We start from the raw sequence: 16912 nt of genomic DNA, 5'->3' as shown, positions 1-16912 counted from the left end.
CATGCTGTGGCTGGAATATGTAGCCTGAGTATATCTGACCTCTTCTCCATATCGACACTTGGGCTGAGTGGGGAATCCAAACACTGTCAGATACTAAAATTATTTGAAATTTTGTCTCAATTTGACTTCCCCTATTCTATTTGTTTACTAATGCCCCCGAAACATACACATAGTATTCTATAGATTTAGAATTTCATTTAAGAAAATAAAAGGAATTTATACATATACACACATACAAAAATGAGATCAAACAGTCTTTGTGTAACAAGAAACAACTACTAGAGCATTTTCTTGCACCTTCAGCAACTTCTCTCTGTTGCAAGAATCATGGTAACAGTAACACTCACATTCATTAGGTTTTCCCTTGCCAACACCCATTCATAACATATTTACCTCCATGTGATCCAGTCTTAGTCCTGTGTGGCTGGTAAGCATTCTGCTGGCATTACCCCTATTTTGAGTTGACTTATTTTGGCTGCCCACAGTTTTTCTGTGGCTTTCTTGGTTGATGACTTTAGTGCAAATGTTGACTGTGAAAGGCTTTTCCTAGACAGGAACCTAGTTGTTGGTGGAGTTAAGATAGTACATACTGTGTTCACAACTCTGTATTTCACTCGTTGGAGCAAATCTGATGAGTCAGCACAAGAGAATATCTTCAGAGCTAATATTCCTTTTTTCTGCCTGTTTTCTAGTCCTGTACAATCTGCATGATTTTCCTTAATAATAGCAACTATTACTAAATTGCTTCCTTCGTAAAATGTGGGAGCTAAATATGCAAAACCAAACATACATCCTTGTTCTCTAATAATCTGCCGATGGTTATATGCTGCTTCCACATTTATTTCAGTACCATTCAAAGCCATATCCACTGCCAGGCAGGTCGATGACAGAAATGCAAATGGCAATTTCTGGCACATCATGTCATTACATGATATGATAAACAAGCTGCAGTAATAGCTACCTTATATGCTTCTATAGCCACATAAAGAAACTGTCTGCATTCCCACATCACAAATCAACATTGTTTCCCTCTTTCTCCCCAAAAGTGGCGAAATGTTTGGTATCGGGTCATGTGTTGCCATAAGATGCAGCATGCTACTCATTGTTGGATCATGAAGCTGAAACCTTTCTGCAGTTTTTATCCTTTTCGTGATAAACACCGTACTATTTTCTTCAACTTTTCCCCTTACCAGATTAGTACATTTGAAACAGTGGTTGTGTAGCATTTTTAATACACAGAGAAAATATGATTTGTCTTTTCCCTTAAACCAAGTGTTCACCGCAGTTTTGGGCCACCAAATATGCTGGGAAGCTACAATACTAAATTAGTATTCAGTCCTCCAGCAGCAATATAGTTTGTAAAAGACTATGTAAATCTCAAAACCTCTAGTAAGGTGCATTACAACAAACAATACACAGTATGAAGAAATGCTAGGTAGGAGAAGTGTGGTATTTCTACCTAGGTTCTACCAAAGTTTAGACAAGGAATAACAGGCCTTAGAAATTAAGACATGTAATTTGAACTAATGACATCTGTATCATACGTGGATACAAAGTTTTGGGGGCGATTTAATAAAGCATGCACAGATTTTGGAAAATGCTGCCAAAAAGGATAGTAACTCATAGCTAATTATAGCTGGCAACAAAGTCATCGTGATCTTAAAGTATTAGTCAAAAAATAGAAGGAGATAATAGTTATAATCATTAGTTAGTCGAAACATAGATAGAAGAGAATCCAAAAATTGAGGTTAATATCGTGTGTGATAGAAGAAGATCACTCAGTTAGTATGGATTGAAATAGAAATGGCATGAGTAGAATCTACAGACATGAACAAAAATGTGGATGACCAATTTGTATCTTTCCAAACTTTTTAGATGTTCTTTGTTGAGATGTAGAACCAGCTATAAAATAGGAGAAGGTAGATCACAAATGAAAAAATGCTGAAGAAAAGTAATAGAGGAATAATCACTCCAATCCATAAAGCAGGTGAGCACACGTGTTGGCAGTTAGGACTTGGCTTTCTGGCACTCTCACTGTCATGCTTGTTTATTTTTGTGAAGATTTTGGCCTTTCCTTCATCTCTGTCTTAATGCATGTCTGTCTTTCATTCTCTTGAAATATTTATATCTGTTCATGCTTGTCTGATGTAAACCTCATAAGGTAATTTTAAGAATATGTTTTATACATCCCCTTTGCACCTCTTGTTTTGTGTTTCCTTCACCATCCTTCTGTACTGCTGAATACCATGAACCCATCTTCATATTGTGACTTCTTTCAAGCTATAGTCCTCATCTATTTATTTCCTCCAGCTTTTTTAGTGCTATACAACTGAATTCTCAGCTGCTAGGTCCTGCACCTTGCCTCCATCTTATTGTGTACTTGGAATGACTTCCTTTCCTTTGCCTGTCACTGATGTTGTTTATTCTGTGGTCCTACTGAGGGAATTTCTTTCTTAAAAATTTGCAAGTGCTCTATACTTAATATTCTTCTCCCTCCTTCCCCTTTCCCCAGTAGTGTGGTTTTGTCCTGATGCTGTTGTTCTTGTTTCATTAGTTGGTAAGTAGATAATCTTTAGCTGTTTCTTGTTTAGTTTTTCCAGAATTGCACTAAAGCTTCTTTTCTAGTATAGCCATAGAAAACATCAGCAGATGCAAGCTACTGATAAATTAACTATGACTGGTTTTACTAAGACTCATCATAATTATATATTTCAGAGCTTAGATGTGGAACATGGAGGCCAAGTAACAGCAGTTCAGCAGCATGAAGGTGTTGTTCTGACTGCATCAACAGATACTACTCTCAGAGCTTTTGCACCATCTTGCCCTTTGGAACAGCTTTCATTAATACGGACTTCAGGGCAAGTGACAGGGGTAAGTACTTTGCTTGAACCCATGAATCTCATTGCACTCTTGATTTATGTCAAAAGAGATTGTTGACAGTAGAACACTCCACAATACTGGAAAATATCACAGTAGGGTAGTTAGTGCAATGCCTCTTTGTTTAAAATATTGCAACTATTTTAATGTTCAGTCCTTTACCACAGATAGATATGAGGGTAAATAAGGCTTCTTAAACTTCTCAAAATGTTCTTGGAAATCGTCAAAAAGTTTCTCATTGCTGATTAAAGCTGATATGTCAAGTGATATGGAATCATGAAAGGAGATTTTTTTTAAAAAAAGAGAACAACAGAGTACTGACTGTGGATTTCAGAACCTAAAATTTGAAAGGGCAGGTAAGAGGGTCTCCTACGTCCTTATCAGGCAAATTCCTTCACAAGTTGATGTAGATACATGGGATACCGTACTTAAAGAAGCTGGAGGAAATTAAATGTGAGATTAGAAACAACCAAATACATGTTATAGAGCCATGTGAGACAAGGTGGGGAGGAAATGGAGAATTATGCATTGATGTGTTCAGAGTAATTCGTAGCAGTGTTAGGAAGATTTAAAGAAAAAGAGTTGCTGTCATAGCAAGAGGTAAATGAGAAAATAGTATGTAGGACTAGCCGTATCAATAACTGCTTGATGATTGTGAAGGTCAGTGTTACACCTGGTGAATTTATAATTGTTCAAGCATTCCCCCACACTTCAGTTTTCAGTGATGAAGAAGTAGTCAAGCATTAAGGCACTGATGAGCTAATGAAATTGTCAAAAGCTAAGCCAACTGTCACATAAGTGGAGCATTTCAGTGTGGTAACTGGATCACATGCTAACAAGAAGTCAGTAACAAATTTTGAACTGGGAGAAATCTTTAAAGGGGAAAACTGTGAAGGATGTACATTAGGGGTGCATGCACACTAGGGACCATAACAACATCCCAAAATACAAAATACATATGCACACAACACACAAACCTAACTGAACATCGGAAATCTGACTTCATTCTCAGAGTGGGAGGCAGTGTGATATAAATTAGAAGCTATTAACTAAAAAGCAAATTTTGGTCACCAGATAATGTTTGATATAAATCGGTATGTGATTGCTGCCTCCCCCCCTCCAGCACACACACACACACACACACACACACACACACACACACACACACACACACACACAAAATCAATCAAAATACACTGCCAAACCTAATCTGATCACATCTGTGGAGTCAACGAAACATAAAATTTTGATTTTTTTAAAGTGAACCTTGAAATCTCACTCTTGATAGTAGAGTAAATCATTGCACTGGTAGTTTTAACGAACTCAGCAATAACCACTTTTACTTTACCAGATTCTGTCACTGTTGTGCCCCTGTGCCAAGTGACACGGCCCACAGCTTAATCACACCATTTTTGTGATGTACAGAATGGCATGTGGATCTACTGCACTGCTCTAGAAAATACCTACAGAGCATACTATTGTTGATTACAGTATGTTCCCTTCTGCCAAAGTAAATTTAGGTTAAGTTACTTTACTTAAGTTTATCAGCACTGTATTCACTTTTGCAGTTCTGCTTATCTGTAAAGTTTATGTCTACTGCAACCTCAGTTGAAAATAAATGTTTTTTGGACCAGTATGTGTGATGTGTCTAAAATTGTTATAGTGAACTTAGTTTAAGTTTGTAGTAAATTTGCTTTACCTCATTGCTCCCACAAAATAATAATGTCAGATTCTTTTATTCCTCTCTTAATATCCAGTTAACTAAATAATTCCACCAAAAAGAAAAATAATTAAATCGTTATGATGTGTCTCACAGAGGGAGGGCACAGGACTGATCTCACCAATTTGGCTCAAACTACACGAGTAGAGCAGGTAGATGCCCATTTCCAGTTCGTAGAATATCTCACCTGATTAGTCCATAGGAAAAGATAAAATGTGCTCTAAAGATTTTCAAGCAGAGCTCAAGAGATTTTTTGCAATAGTTTTTAAGTCAGTTGTGTGGTAAATTGGTCAGGTGCACTGGCTGGCAGCTTGTTGGCTCAGATTATCAAATAGAACTAATCATACCTGTTCTCGATGACTTCCTTCAAGGACACACAGAAAAAAAGCAACCAAAGGACAAAACAAAATAAATTCAACTCATAACAAAACAGAACAACAATAAAAACAATATGTAAGGAAATTCTACAGGGAAAAATAGTAATTAAATCCAATTCTACTAAGTTATTGTTGTATTTTACTTAAATAAGTAAATTTTATGCTATGAAAAAAAAAGGCTCAGTTCCTGCTGCTACTGGTCGTACCTCCCCCTCCCCTCTCAAACTGTTAAAGACTATTAATTGTGAACATATTTAAATAAGTATTGTTTTAAATGATATTTCAGCATTGTATTTACTGTAGAGTGTGGTTTGTGATTTCAGCTGCCCTTCAGTAACAACATTCTGTTGTCGTCATATCAGCACCGTATTCTTTTTCTTTGTTCTCTTACATTCATTCAGAACATGTATCTTTGGCAGCTGTTTCAAATCCCCTATAGTAAGTCATTACTGTACCTTTTTTCTGACAATTTGTAACTGTCTGTACAGTTGTGGACAGCATCTCACCACAAGTCTGTGGTATTTTTCCATCAAGACATTTTATTTTATTGGAAACTGAAAACTAAACCAGAATTTTCTACCAGTGAAGTGACTTGTAAATAAAGTGAAATTTAAAAAAATCAAAACAGCCTTTCATGAAGAATTTAGAAAGATCATCAGTGCTCTTCGTTAAGCTTTTTCAATTTGAAGAGAAAAAGATATGATCACTGAAAATCCTCCTGTTTCTGTAGACCATGTAGCAATAGCTATGGGTCAAGCAATTGCAGAGTAGATTATTCAAATTATGAATGATAATTTCGTAGTGAATGATGATGATTTGATATTATACACCAAACCTGATGGACAAAATCTTCACGAAGAGGTACATGGATTTTCTTATTCTCTCTCTCTCTCTCTCTCTCTCTCTCTCTCTCTCCCTTCCTCCCTCCCTCCCTCCCTCACCCCTCCCTACCTCCAAGTCAGGAAAACTAACGAAAGATTTTGAGCAAAATTCTTGAAAACAACTTCAAAGTCATGCATTGCTAACAGTAAATTTCTTCCGTTGATGGATTCATGGGGTGACCAAGAAGATTTTACATTGTATGATGAGACATCAATGAGGAAGGTGAAGTAACATGTACTACGAGGATCATTCCTCGTAAAAGTGCTTGTTTTATTCAATACTCTATTCTGTCACACTTCAGAAATATGACTACGACTACAAAGTGCTTTTAAAGTGCTACCGCAACGGCAATCATCATTATCAAGAGAAACTGCGATTAAAATATGTTCAATCATGTGGCATCAATTTAGTATTCATGTTTTCATCCATGGGATTCAGTGTGCTTGGTATGCAACGTAACTGATGGACAAAAGACCTTCAATTTAAAAATTTTAAATAAGTGTGCTTTCCACTGAAGCATATTTTGGAAAAATGTTCTTGCTCAAAAAATGATTGCATAAGATGCATATGGTGTGAGCAATATATATGTTTTAAATGTTTCTTTGATAATTATCACTCTAAAAAATGTAATATACCTTCAAATAATAATGAAAAAACAATTAATTAATTGCTAGAATTTTTGGAAACTCATTCAAAACTTCACCCAATTTTGTAAATTTACTGCTTAAATATTTTAATTAATTTTGAAAATATGAATTGAACTCAGAATGAGATTTTCGCTCTGCAGCGGAGTGTGTGCTGATATGAAACTTCCTGGCAGATTAAAACTGTGTGCCCGACCGAGACTCGAACTCGGGACGTTTGCCTTTCGCGGGCAAGTGCTCTACCAGAGCAAAGGTCCCAAGTTCGAGTCTTAATCTGCCAGGAAGTTTCATGAATTGAACTGTTTAAATGTATTTAAATTTTATAATTAATAGTGTAACATTGTTGTGGTGGGGGAAATGGTAGCAGGGGGAATTAAACCCGAGTCAGTTAGTTGGTAGCCAGTGCATTTGACCACTGCTCCATACCAATGACTTTTCAATTATAGAAAGTAATCCCTCACATTCTACTTGAAAATCTTTAGAGAGCATTGTACCTTTTTCTAAGGCCCACTCAGGCCAGATATTCTAGAAACTTGAAGGTGGCACCTACCTGCTTGTACTAACTCACTTTGAGTCAAAACAGTGAGCTTCATTTTGCACCAGTCCATTGTCAGTTGAAACCACAGGCTTACAAAAGTAAGTTGAAACCACAGGCTTACAAAAATAGTATTCCTTGCACTTCTCATGGATATGACCAAAATTATACCACGTCATTAAAACAAACTCTCTGTGACATTCTCACTGAAAACAGAATTCCCTGAATACTATTTCCACCATCAGGATTTGCCACAACCTGTTTTGCAGTTAACATCCAGGCAGTGTGGTATCATATAGGCTACTTCTACTAAAAATAATGTTTCGAACTACAATTTAAGAAAAGAAGATCATATATCCTGCATGTAAAATGCAATAATAAAACCCTGAGTCTCAATTTAATCTTCCCAAATAATCATTACACATTGAGTTCAATTAGAAAGGTTGTATTGCAAAATTTTTCATGGCCTTAAAAATTTCTTTGTAAAACAGATTTTTTGAACATATAAGAATGTACATTCAACTTCATTAAGTATCATATTTCAATATTATTACCTAAATTACACTGATACATCTACTCTTTCCTCTTACTAGAAAATAAAGAAAAATAAAACAAAATAAGGCTTAGTATAAATCCTTGGATAGCACAGCAGATGTTGAATGTAATTGACGGAAGGCGAAAATATAATTTTGCAACAAATGATGCAGGCATAATGGATATGGATATCAGTGTGTAAAAAATATGATAGAAGGTGAAGAATGTGTAAAAAGGAATGCTTAGAAGATAAATGCAAGGTTGTAGAAGTGTGCATGTCTAGGGGAAAGATGGATATCACATATAGAAAAATTGGAGGAAGAGGAGCAACTATATGAATATCAAGAGGTCAGATAGCAAGCCAGTACTAAGAAAAGAAGAGAAAACTGAAAGGCGGAAGGGATATGCAGAAGAACTAAACAGGGAAAATGAACTTCAAGACAGTATTATTGAAAAAGAGACAAAGTTTATGAAGATGAGTTGGTAGATATAATACTGAGATCGAAATACGATAGAACTGAAGACCCAAGTCAAAAAATACTTCAAAATAAGAGATCTTTCGGAGAGCCAACCATAAGAAAATTATACCACCTGGTTGTCAATATATATGAGACTGGCAAAATACCATCAGACTTAAAGAAGAATTTAATAATTCTAATTATAAAGAAGACAGGCACTGTCAGATGTGAATGCTAATGGATGATCAATTTGATAAATCATGGTTGCAAAATACTGACATGAATTATTTAGAGAAGAATGGAACGACTGTTAGAAGCTGACCTCGGGGAATATCAGTTTGGGTTCCAGAGAAATGTAGGAGCTTGCAGGACAATATTTGTCCTAACTACAGTACTCTATTTGGAATTCTGAAGTTAAAGTAGGAGATGAGTTTTGTTATTTGGGTAGCTAAATTACTGACGACAGGCAAGGAGGTGGAGAGGATAAATATGTACACTGTCAACACCGAGAAACACATTTCTGAAAAAGAGAAATTTCTTAAAGTCAAATGTAAATTTAATTGCTAGGAAGTCTTCTTGCAGCAGTTGTCTGTATTGTAGACTTATGTGGTAGCAAAATGTGGATGATAAACAATTCAGTCAAGAATAGATTAAATGCTTTGGAAATGTGGTGCTACAGAAGAATGTTGACATTAGACAGATAGACTGAATAACTAATGAGGAAGAACTGAATAAAATTGGAGAAAAACCAAATTTACGACACATCTTGACTAATAGAAAGGATTAATTGATTGGACACAACCCTTGCCATCAAGGAATAATCAGTTTGGTAATGGAGGGAAATCTGAAGGGTCAGACTTGTTGAGAAAGGTCAGGCTTGACTGCAGTTAAAATGTTCAAATGTATGTGGGTTGGAGCAGATGATGCAGAGATAAGGAAGCTTGCACAGGGTAAATTAGCATGGAAAGCTGCGTCAAACCAGTCTTTAGACTGAAAGTTAAGACATTTTTCCTAGTTCTTTTTCTTAATATTCTTTTTAGATATCTACAAATAAAGTTGTATTTTTTAAGCTTACTGTCAATAGCCACTTCAGAATCTATACAATCTATCGGCCTAATAACTTGAATTGGTTAATATAATGTTCATAATATTGTTGTTATTCCATCCTAGACTTTCCATTGTTTGAATTGGTTAGTTTACTTGAGTACCCTGCATCATATTGACAAGGAACCTGTTAAGGTCATTACTTAAGTATTAGGATTGTGAGTTTTGGATTACATTTGTGGACTCTTGTGCAGTGCATAAGGTCCTACTAAAAGTTGGCCATCAATTAGAATAAAGATGGAAACAAAATTCCTTGCTACATTTTCTCTATTAAAAGTTAAAAGTTAGAGTTTATTCTTCCATTCAAACATTTATGAAGATTACACTGATTAGATCATGGTTTACAAGTTTTTGGGTTTGCAGCTGAGTTGTCATTTTCTCTGTACTTGCAACAACTTCCCTACTTATCTTTGTCATGTGTGAAGTGCAAATTCTGTTGCTCGCTTTTTTGACTCCAACCTATCTGTGAGTGGTACATGCTGTGCACTGCTGTGGAGATTGTTTCCTCCACTGTTAAAGCCAGCTGTATGTGTTAAAGTCAACCATATGTGAAATTGCAATGAAATATTTAGAGGGACAGCAACCTTTCCGTGAGGTTTTGGTTAAGAGAAGAGCATGTTGGTCCCTGTCTACAGGAATTCCACCAAAATCAACCTTTTGTTAGTCACAAGCCATAATTAACCCATCACAGAGAAGTTTCTTGCTTAGAATACTGATCCACAGAGCACGTACACTATCAGATGAAACAAGCCTTGCCGAAAAACTTGGTCACCAGAGAGAAGTGTTGAAAAGGAATGGGTATTCAGGACAACACATTGAGCATGCCCTACAATACAAATTGACATTGTTTGCAGCTCAATCTGCTGTCTCCAAAAACAGCCTCAAGTATGTGCATAAAATGAAATAGAAAGATGCCACCATTGTGGTGCAGGTAACTAATATCTGGGACAGTGTATTTAAGAAGGCAATTGAGATTAAAGTGGTGGATAATTAATTAACAATGGCAGAGGCTGTAGCTTAAGGAAAGCATTGGATCTGGCATTCCGTTTACTTAAATTGTGGAGACATCTCAGTGCTCTACCTTTGCCCAAAGATAAATGCCTATTAAAAGTGCTTTTAGTGAAGAGTTTCCTACAGCATTTTCTGCATTTAAACATTTTTTTGCTTTCTGGCACAGCCTCTCCATTGTATTTGAATTATAGTTGATTGTTTTATTGGTTAACACCACCGAAAACAATTGGTAGGATGGCGTGATGCATCTTTCACAGTTTGGTTAGAGTCTGAAGAGCACGCAACAAAATTTGGACTCAGCACCTGACATAGACAACTAGAGAAGCTGTCAAAATATGTAAAGACAAAATGAGAACTCTGCCACAAACCCAAAAACTTGTAAAATCATCAATTTCTCCAAGGAAGCCTGGATGAATCACATTGCTTACATCGTGTTCAGAAGCAAATTAGTTAAATATTCTTTTGTCATTTCACATCACAAAATTTACGTTATGAATATGTATAATTTTAAGGTATTTGTACATTAAACTAGTGTTTATTTTATGTCAATTTAAAACTGGCCTCTTGAAAAAGCAAGTGATTGCATAAAATAATTTTATGTACGCTTCACTTTCAGCAGTACATTGATGTCTTTTCCATTCTTCTATGTGTAATACAATGAATCTTTGTTTCAGTTTGACTATTTAAATGGCGTTTTAGTTACGGGAAGCACCAACTGCAAGGTGGAGATATACACTCCACGGAAACGCTGACATAGGGGGCAGCTCTGGCGGGAGGCATTCCTACACTTGGGTGGATCTGGTGATGATACGCCTTCAAGGCTCTCACATTTCGTGACCCGGTGCTTCTCTTGTTGAGGACTAATAAATGTGCTTTGTCTGTTTATGGCCAATGTTGCTGTAGATCCACGTGCTAGTATTCGCCTTTGGTTTGCCTTATTTACCTCGTACGTAACTGTAGAATTGTTAACATGTTTATGCTTTCACAGTAATTTTCAGGATAGCCTTAAAATAATACTTTTTTTAAAATTATTTATTCAGAGAAGTGTAATTCGTTGTTTATAATTCAGTGTCGCTGTGAAATGTGTCTTTTATAAAAGAAAGAGTGCTTCCTAAACAGGGAAAACTGAAGAATGTTTATAGTACTAACAATCAGATGATTGTAAAACAATTAACAGAACTATTTAAAAATATTACTTTATGTTTTCTCTCTGTGTGTGTGTGTGTGTGTGTGTGTGTGAGAGAGAGAGAGAGAGAGAGAGAGAGAGAGAGAGAGAGAGAGATTTTCTATAAAAATTCTTTCCGATTAGCATACATATCTGTTTTTATATTTATTTATGGAATGGTGATCTCTCAGTTGAAAGCATTAGTTGTTTTAATCATTGGGGCCCATAATTTGTTCCTCTTTCATAAAGTTACATTTTTAAAGTTCAATTGAACAAAATGTGTGCCTCTTAGAACAGATGTGCATTTTGAAATTACTCAGAGTGCAGTACACCCAATGTGTCTTTGTTTTATATTTTGTGTTCCTTCTGTATAGAGGAAAGTAATTCACTTTGAAAAAAGTTATAAACGTGGATGAAAATGAAAAGTGGCTGACAGTCTACCACACATCAGCATGGATAGTTGCCATGTTACTGATTCTCTGTTACCAAAGTGCACAATGTGACTGTAGCGGCAACAGTTGTGTAACTCTATACTGAATATAGCTATACATTCCCAGTTAACATTAGATACTGATATCAGGTTGCAGGATTATAACGATGTTATCACTTTCCTGCCCACTGTCATCCTGTAAAGATAAACAACCACACAATGAATGTGAATTAGAACAGTTAACATTACTGATTCTAATTGACTGCTCTAACAGCCACCAGAAGTAGCAGAGTGATATTAAAAATCGTTAGCAGAACAGAAAATGTGACCTGGCTCATTTCCTTATTATGTGTCACCTTAGTAACTCTACTGTAAACATGTAGCTGCCAGACACTTGGCTATACTGAACAGTTATAACTAGTCTTCTGGTTTTTATTTGCCAAGAGTGCACAGATAAACTGATATGCTTTCTTCACAACCACAGCAAGATGCCACAATGCTGCCCTCATTGCCAGATGCGCACACAACTTGATTGGGCTATCCCTAAGTTTTAACATACATTGCATTTTTTATTGACAAGAAGTAACCGTTATACGCCGTGTGTTTGGTAAATTGGAGACATTTCTCCCTTCCTTCATTTTGTATTTAACAGCTGTACTTGTCTAAAGGCCAAGGCACAATATTTTATGAAATATGCAATAATCTATAGTGAGTGTTTATTTTGTTATATTTTGTGCCTGAAATGAGGGAAATGTTTTATAGAAGTAATACATTGCTTGTAAGAGGGGAAAAATTGTTGGAATGTATTTCCACTTTACTGATGACTTACAGGTGGAAATAATTGATTGATCTGTGGTTGGAAGACCAATTGTTGGTTTGTGTTGAAGGGAAAAGTCAATTAAGAAAACTTGAAATTAATAGGAAATTGAAAATTACTTTCAGGGGTTGGAAGATGTATTATTAGCACTATTAAAAGCACTTAAAGTAGCAAATAATTATGCTTGTTTTCAGAACTTCCAAGTGCTTTCTTCATGGAGGAAAGAGGGATTGATTGGACAAGGGTGAAGCATAATCCACGTTTTTGTAACTTGTATGTTCCTTTGTTCTTCTGAGAGAGAAAAGGAAAGATTGAAGTAGGTTGCAAAGAAAGGGGAAAGGGGGAAAAGAGAGGCTGAGTATGGTGGGGTGGGGGGGACAGGTAACTCAAACTCTAGGGAGAGAGGGACTCATCTGTTGTGAGGATGAGGAAGCAAAGATAAAGCTTGATTTCCAAAGACACATTCACTGTACAGCTTTTTAAATGGGGATGACCACCACCAAACTCGCCAAATGCATTATTGGGCATAAGAAAACTATCTGTCTTGAGTCACCCAGTATTTAGCTGACCAGCTTGCCCTACAGGATGATTCAACAACCCTGAATGCCTTTTGTACCACAGGAACATATGATTCCTCCACCATCCTAGACTCAGCCACTTGTAACAAGATTCTTTTCCCCCTCTTCCTATTGAGTGGCTGAGAAGTTTATTTTCATTTTTTCTCATCCCACTCCCTCCTCCTACTGTCCCCCTTTTCTTTCCCCTTTCTTCTATCGCATAATTACATTATTCTTTATAGTCTGTCTGAAAACTGAACAGCAAACAGTGCTTGTTGTGGGGGAAGTGGCCGTCCTGGAAGATTGTAACAACTGCCATACAGGATAACTAAGAATCAATTTCTTATGTCACAATGCAGTACAACATGCTGTGATTTATGTCTATTCTTTTCTTGTATTAGTTACTAAATTCAGTATAGTGTTAATGCCTTTAGTGGAAAATATACGCTCGCAGGGCGTGTGTGCACACTGCATCACCACCAGTTCAAAAGCAGACTGTGGAAGATCGGTATAACCTTATGGAACATCCTGTAGGTGCTTCATTTTATGTAACTGGGTAGAGAGAGTGGAGACCTATGTGCTGGCTCTACAGTTTGCAGACAGAATATACCACCACTTAATTTTCTCAGCATCTTTGAATCCGTCTTTACTGTGCACTCTGTCCCTTCTGTCATTTCCAAATTGAAGAAATCTCAGTGCTTACATTTATCTGACCTTCCATTGTGTCTCTCCTTGGCATCTAATCCTGGGATCTGAGTGACATTCCTGCCCTTTCCTACTTTCCCATACCACAAATATCTCATTCCTCCACGGAGTAGTTAGAAAAACTGAGATTACTGTTAAGTATTTTTATCGGTAGTTCTAGTTGTTTCATCTCCTGAAGTTAAATTACGGCCAGCTCTTCTACCTCCTTGTGATTTTATAGTTTCTTCCAGTGAATTTTCCTTTTGATACAATCAGGTGAAGTCTATGAAAGACAGTTTAGCATCATAATTTGAACTGCAGTGGGAGTAGAAGCTTAAATATGACAGCAATCGTAGAAGCAATTAATTGCCAGGGCAATGCAATCTGTATTAATTGCACATTTGCATCTGCTTCAGACATTATATGATTTCATAATTTAAATTTATACAGTATCATACATTTCATCTCAGCTTTTTTCCTTTTTCTTGCTTTCTTTTTCTTTAATATAATGGTACTAATCTGCATGAAATTACTTACAATCAGAATCTTTTGATTATAATGGATAACTTGATACATTGCTGAGCAGTTACAAATATTGATACTTACAGCTATAGCATTGCATGCAATAAATGACTTTTCACTGGTGTGAGAAATGGTTATCAGAAAAATTAATATTTTAAAACATATACCATTGCATACCAGAAGAAAATTTTGGAAATAAAATTTAAAAACTAAGGCTTATAATGTAACGACAACTATACTTCACCATTGGCAGTGTCCACAAAGCCTTTATAATGTTTCAGTTTCTTTTTCTTCTTCTTCTTCTTCTCTTGTAGATGATTTTTGCTTTGAACTGCCCCATCAGGAATTAATTTAAATGGCAGATTCACATTTGTAACTATGCTGAAGTATCATTAAGATAAATTCTCAGTGAGCACTTTATACATATATATATTTTTTTTTTACTATGACTACGTAGCACAACAGTTTCGTTTACAGACTTTTTTAAAAAATGTATATTATGAGAGGAGATGTCATTGTGTTGTAATCATTCTCTGTGACTGAATTTCATGTGTAACAATACAAGAACATACACGAAAGAAGGGGGCATTAGCTCACTCAAAAAGACTGATTGAAAAGTCATATGTATTTGTATTTTCAAAGTATTGAGTATTTGTAAAAAAAAAGATAATTCCTATTTATTTTTGTCACTGTTAATGTTTATCAACAACTTATTAGGCACATGACGTGTTATAGTTTTCTTTGAATACAAATACATGAATAATACTAACATAAGAAAATTCATAAATGTTTTGAGACCTCATTTGTGTGAATACAGTTGGTTGTATGTATTTGTGTGTACTATTTGAGCCAGTATGCCAAATGCGATATCTTCTAAATATGCGTGCCATAGTCTTGTTGTAGTCTTTGCATTGGGCCTTTGTGATAGGGCAGCTGTAAATACGTTTGTTGCTGAAGAACACAGAAGTCACTATGGTATTAATAAAAACATGCAGATATGTTGAACTCTTAATTCTGATCTCTTGCTAGTCATCATCATCATCATCAACAACAACAAAAATGCAATCACCATCAAGATGCAGCAAATAGAAAACCTAAGGCAGGATATCTCCTCCTCCCTTCCCCATACACACACACATTATTTCTAGGTATAGAATCTCGTGTATCAAAATAGGAGGAGGAGGAGGAGGAGAATACATAGGAGAGCTCCTCTGAGGATTTTGTGGTTAATAAGAGACTGATGCATCCAGTTCTGACTTACAATAGTGTAACAAGTCTGTAACAGCATAGAGTTATTGCTGGTTCTTTCATTTTTTATGTTAATAGAAGTAAAGATAAACTTATTTCAACCTGCAAGGTTTTTATTAAATATGTATAAATAAATGAAGACAGTTAAGAGCGAGCAATCTTAGACGTACAGGAGTATGCCACTTTGAGTGCTTGTCTGCGCACTAAGCCACACCAATTTGCTTCTGCAAACATAGCCATTGTCTCATCCCTGTCTGTTCAATGCATAAAATGTATTGGATGGTTCAAAAGTAAATAGCTACCATGTTCTTTTTTCCATCAGTATGTTAAACCAGCTTAAGCTCTGAGTGCAGTCTGCAGGGATATGTGAAAAAAGTTCTTCAAAACTGGCAACAACAAAGGAAATGACTTTGCTGCTGTTAAAACTTTCAGCATTTAAGGTCGTGGTCCATGAAACCTTTCTGTCCCTGAAGTTTTGTCCACAAGTGCACTGCTACTCCATTGAGGCTTGACAACTGTAGACAAGACTCAAAGGAGGAGCAATGCCTCTGAAGATGTCCAACGCAGTTCTGGATGAAATGTTAGGAACAGGAGAGTTTTATGAGCCGTGATCTTCTACTCCGAAAGGTTTACCAGCAGCAAAGTCATCTGGCCGTGAAAGCCTTTATTCTATCAAAGGAAATGACTAATTTTTAAAATAATGCTATGTGTAAGAAGGTGGATACCATACAGGAAAAAGACAGAAAACAAAATAAAGAAGGCATCCACCCATAAAATAATTGAATTTGTAATAAAAAACTAACAGGAATATTTTAAAAGATCATGCAATCTAAATATTTAAAAAAATTTATAAGATTTAAGAAAATTTATATTTACATTAAAAATTGCTGTCATTTAATATGAGATGTTGTTTGATACAGAATTGTTATGTAATTATTACGGTATGGCATAGCATTTCATATGTGTATATTCAGTCGGGTCATAAGCTGTTTTCTAGCACAAACATATATACTGATTGCTGCTAATTTTCCATCTGGTGTTTATTGAAACAATGTCTACTTTATGTTTGAAGAAGTTGCTGAACCTGGTGGAATATTTTGGAGTTGGATACCTTCTTCCTTTCTTTCCTACCATTTTACCTTTCATTTCATTTACCAGTTGTACTGTCAAACAGCAGCTGATGGAACAAAAATAGTTTATCTCCATTCTGAATGTTGCATCAATTCATACTTTGATAGTCGTAATATAGTCACCTTCTCGTACTGCAATATTCATTTGACATATAAAATTTTAATTTTTGTGGCTTGTTTCTAGTGATATGTGATTTACTGAGGCTGAATCAGCACT

At 35.9% G+C, this 16912-nt stretch overlaps 1 protein-coding gene across 3 annotated transcripts in view; it reads left to right on the top strand.

The window, feature by feature from the left end:
- LOC126262350 (F-box/WD repeat-containing protein 9-like) overlaps positions 1 to 15329 on the top strand; it is a 131117-nt gene extending 115788 nt beyond the window's left edge. For all 3 annotated transcript variants that reach the window (XM_049958925.1, XM_049958923.1, XM_049958924.1), the window contains exons 8-9: positions 2716 to 2871; positions 10817 to 15329. In XM_049958925.1, the coding sequence (XP_049814882.1) occupies positions 2716 to 2871; positions 10817 to 10894 (234 nt within the window). In that variant the 3' untranslated portion in view covers positions 10895 to 15329. The remainder of the gene's footprint in view (positions 1 to 2715; positions 2872 to 10816) is intronic.
- Positions 15330 to 16912: the final 1583 nt, after the last annotated feature.

Source organism: Schistocerca nitens, chromosome 6 (assembly GCF_023898315.1).
Source record: "Schistocerca nitens isolate TAMUIC-IGC-003100 chromosome 6, iqSchNite1.1, whole genome shotgun sequence".
Classification (NCBI taxonomy): Eukaryota; Metazoa; Arthropoda; class Insecta; order Orthoptera; family Acrididae; genus Schistocerca; species Schistocerca nitens.
Note: the sequence above shows the minus strand (reverse complement) of the source record. Positions and strands in the feature narration are given on the sequence as shown.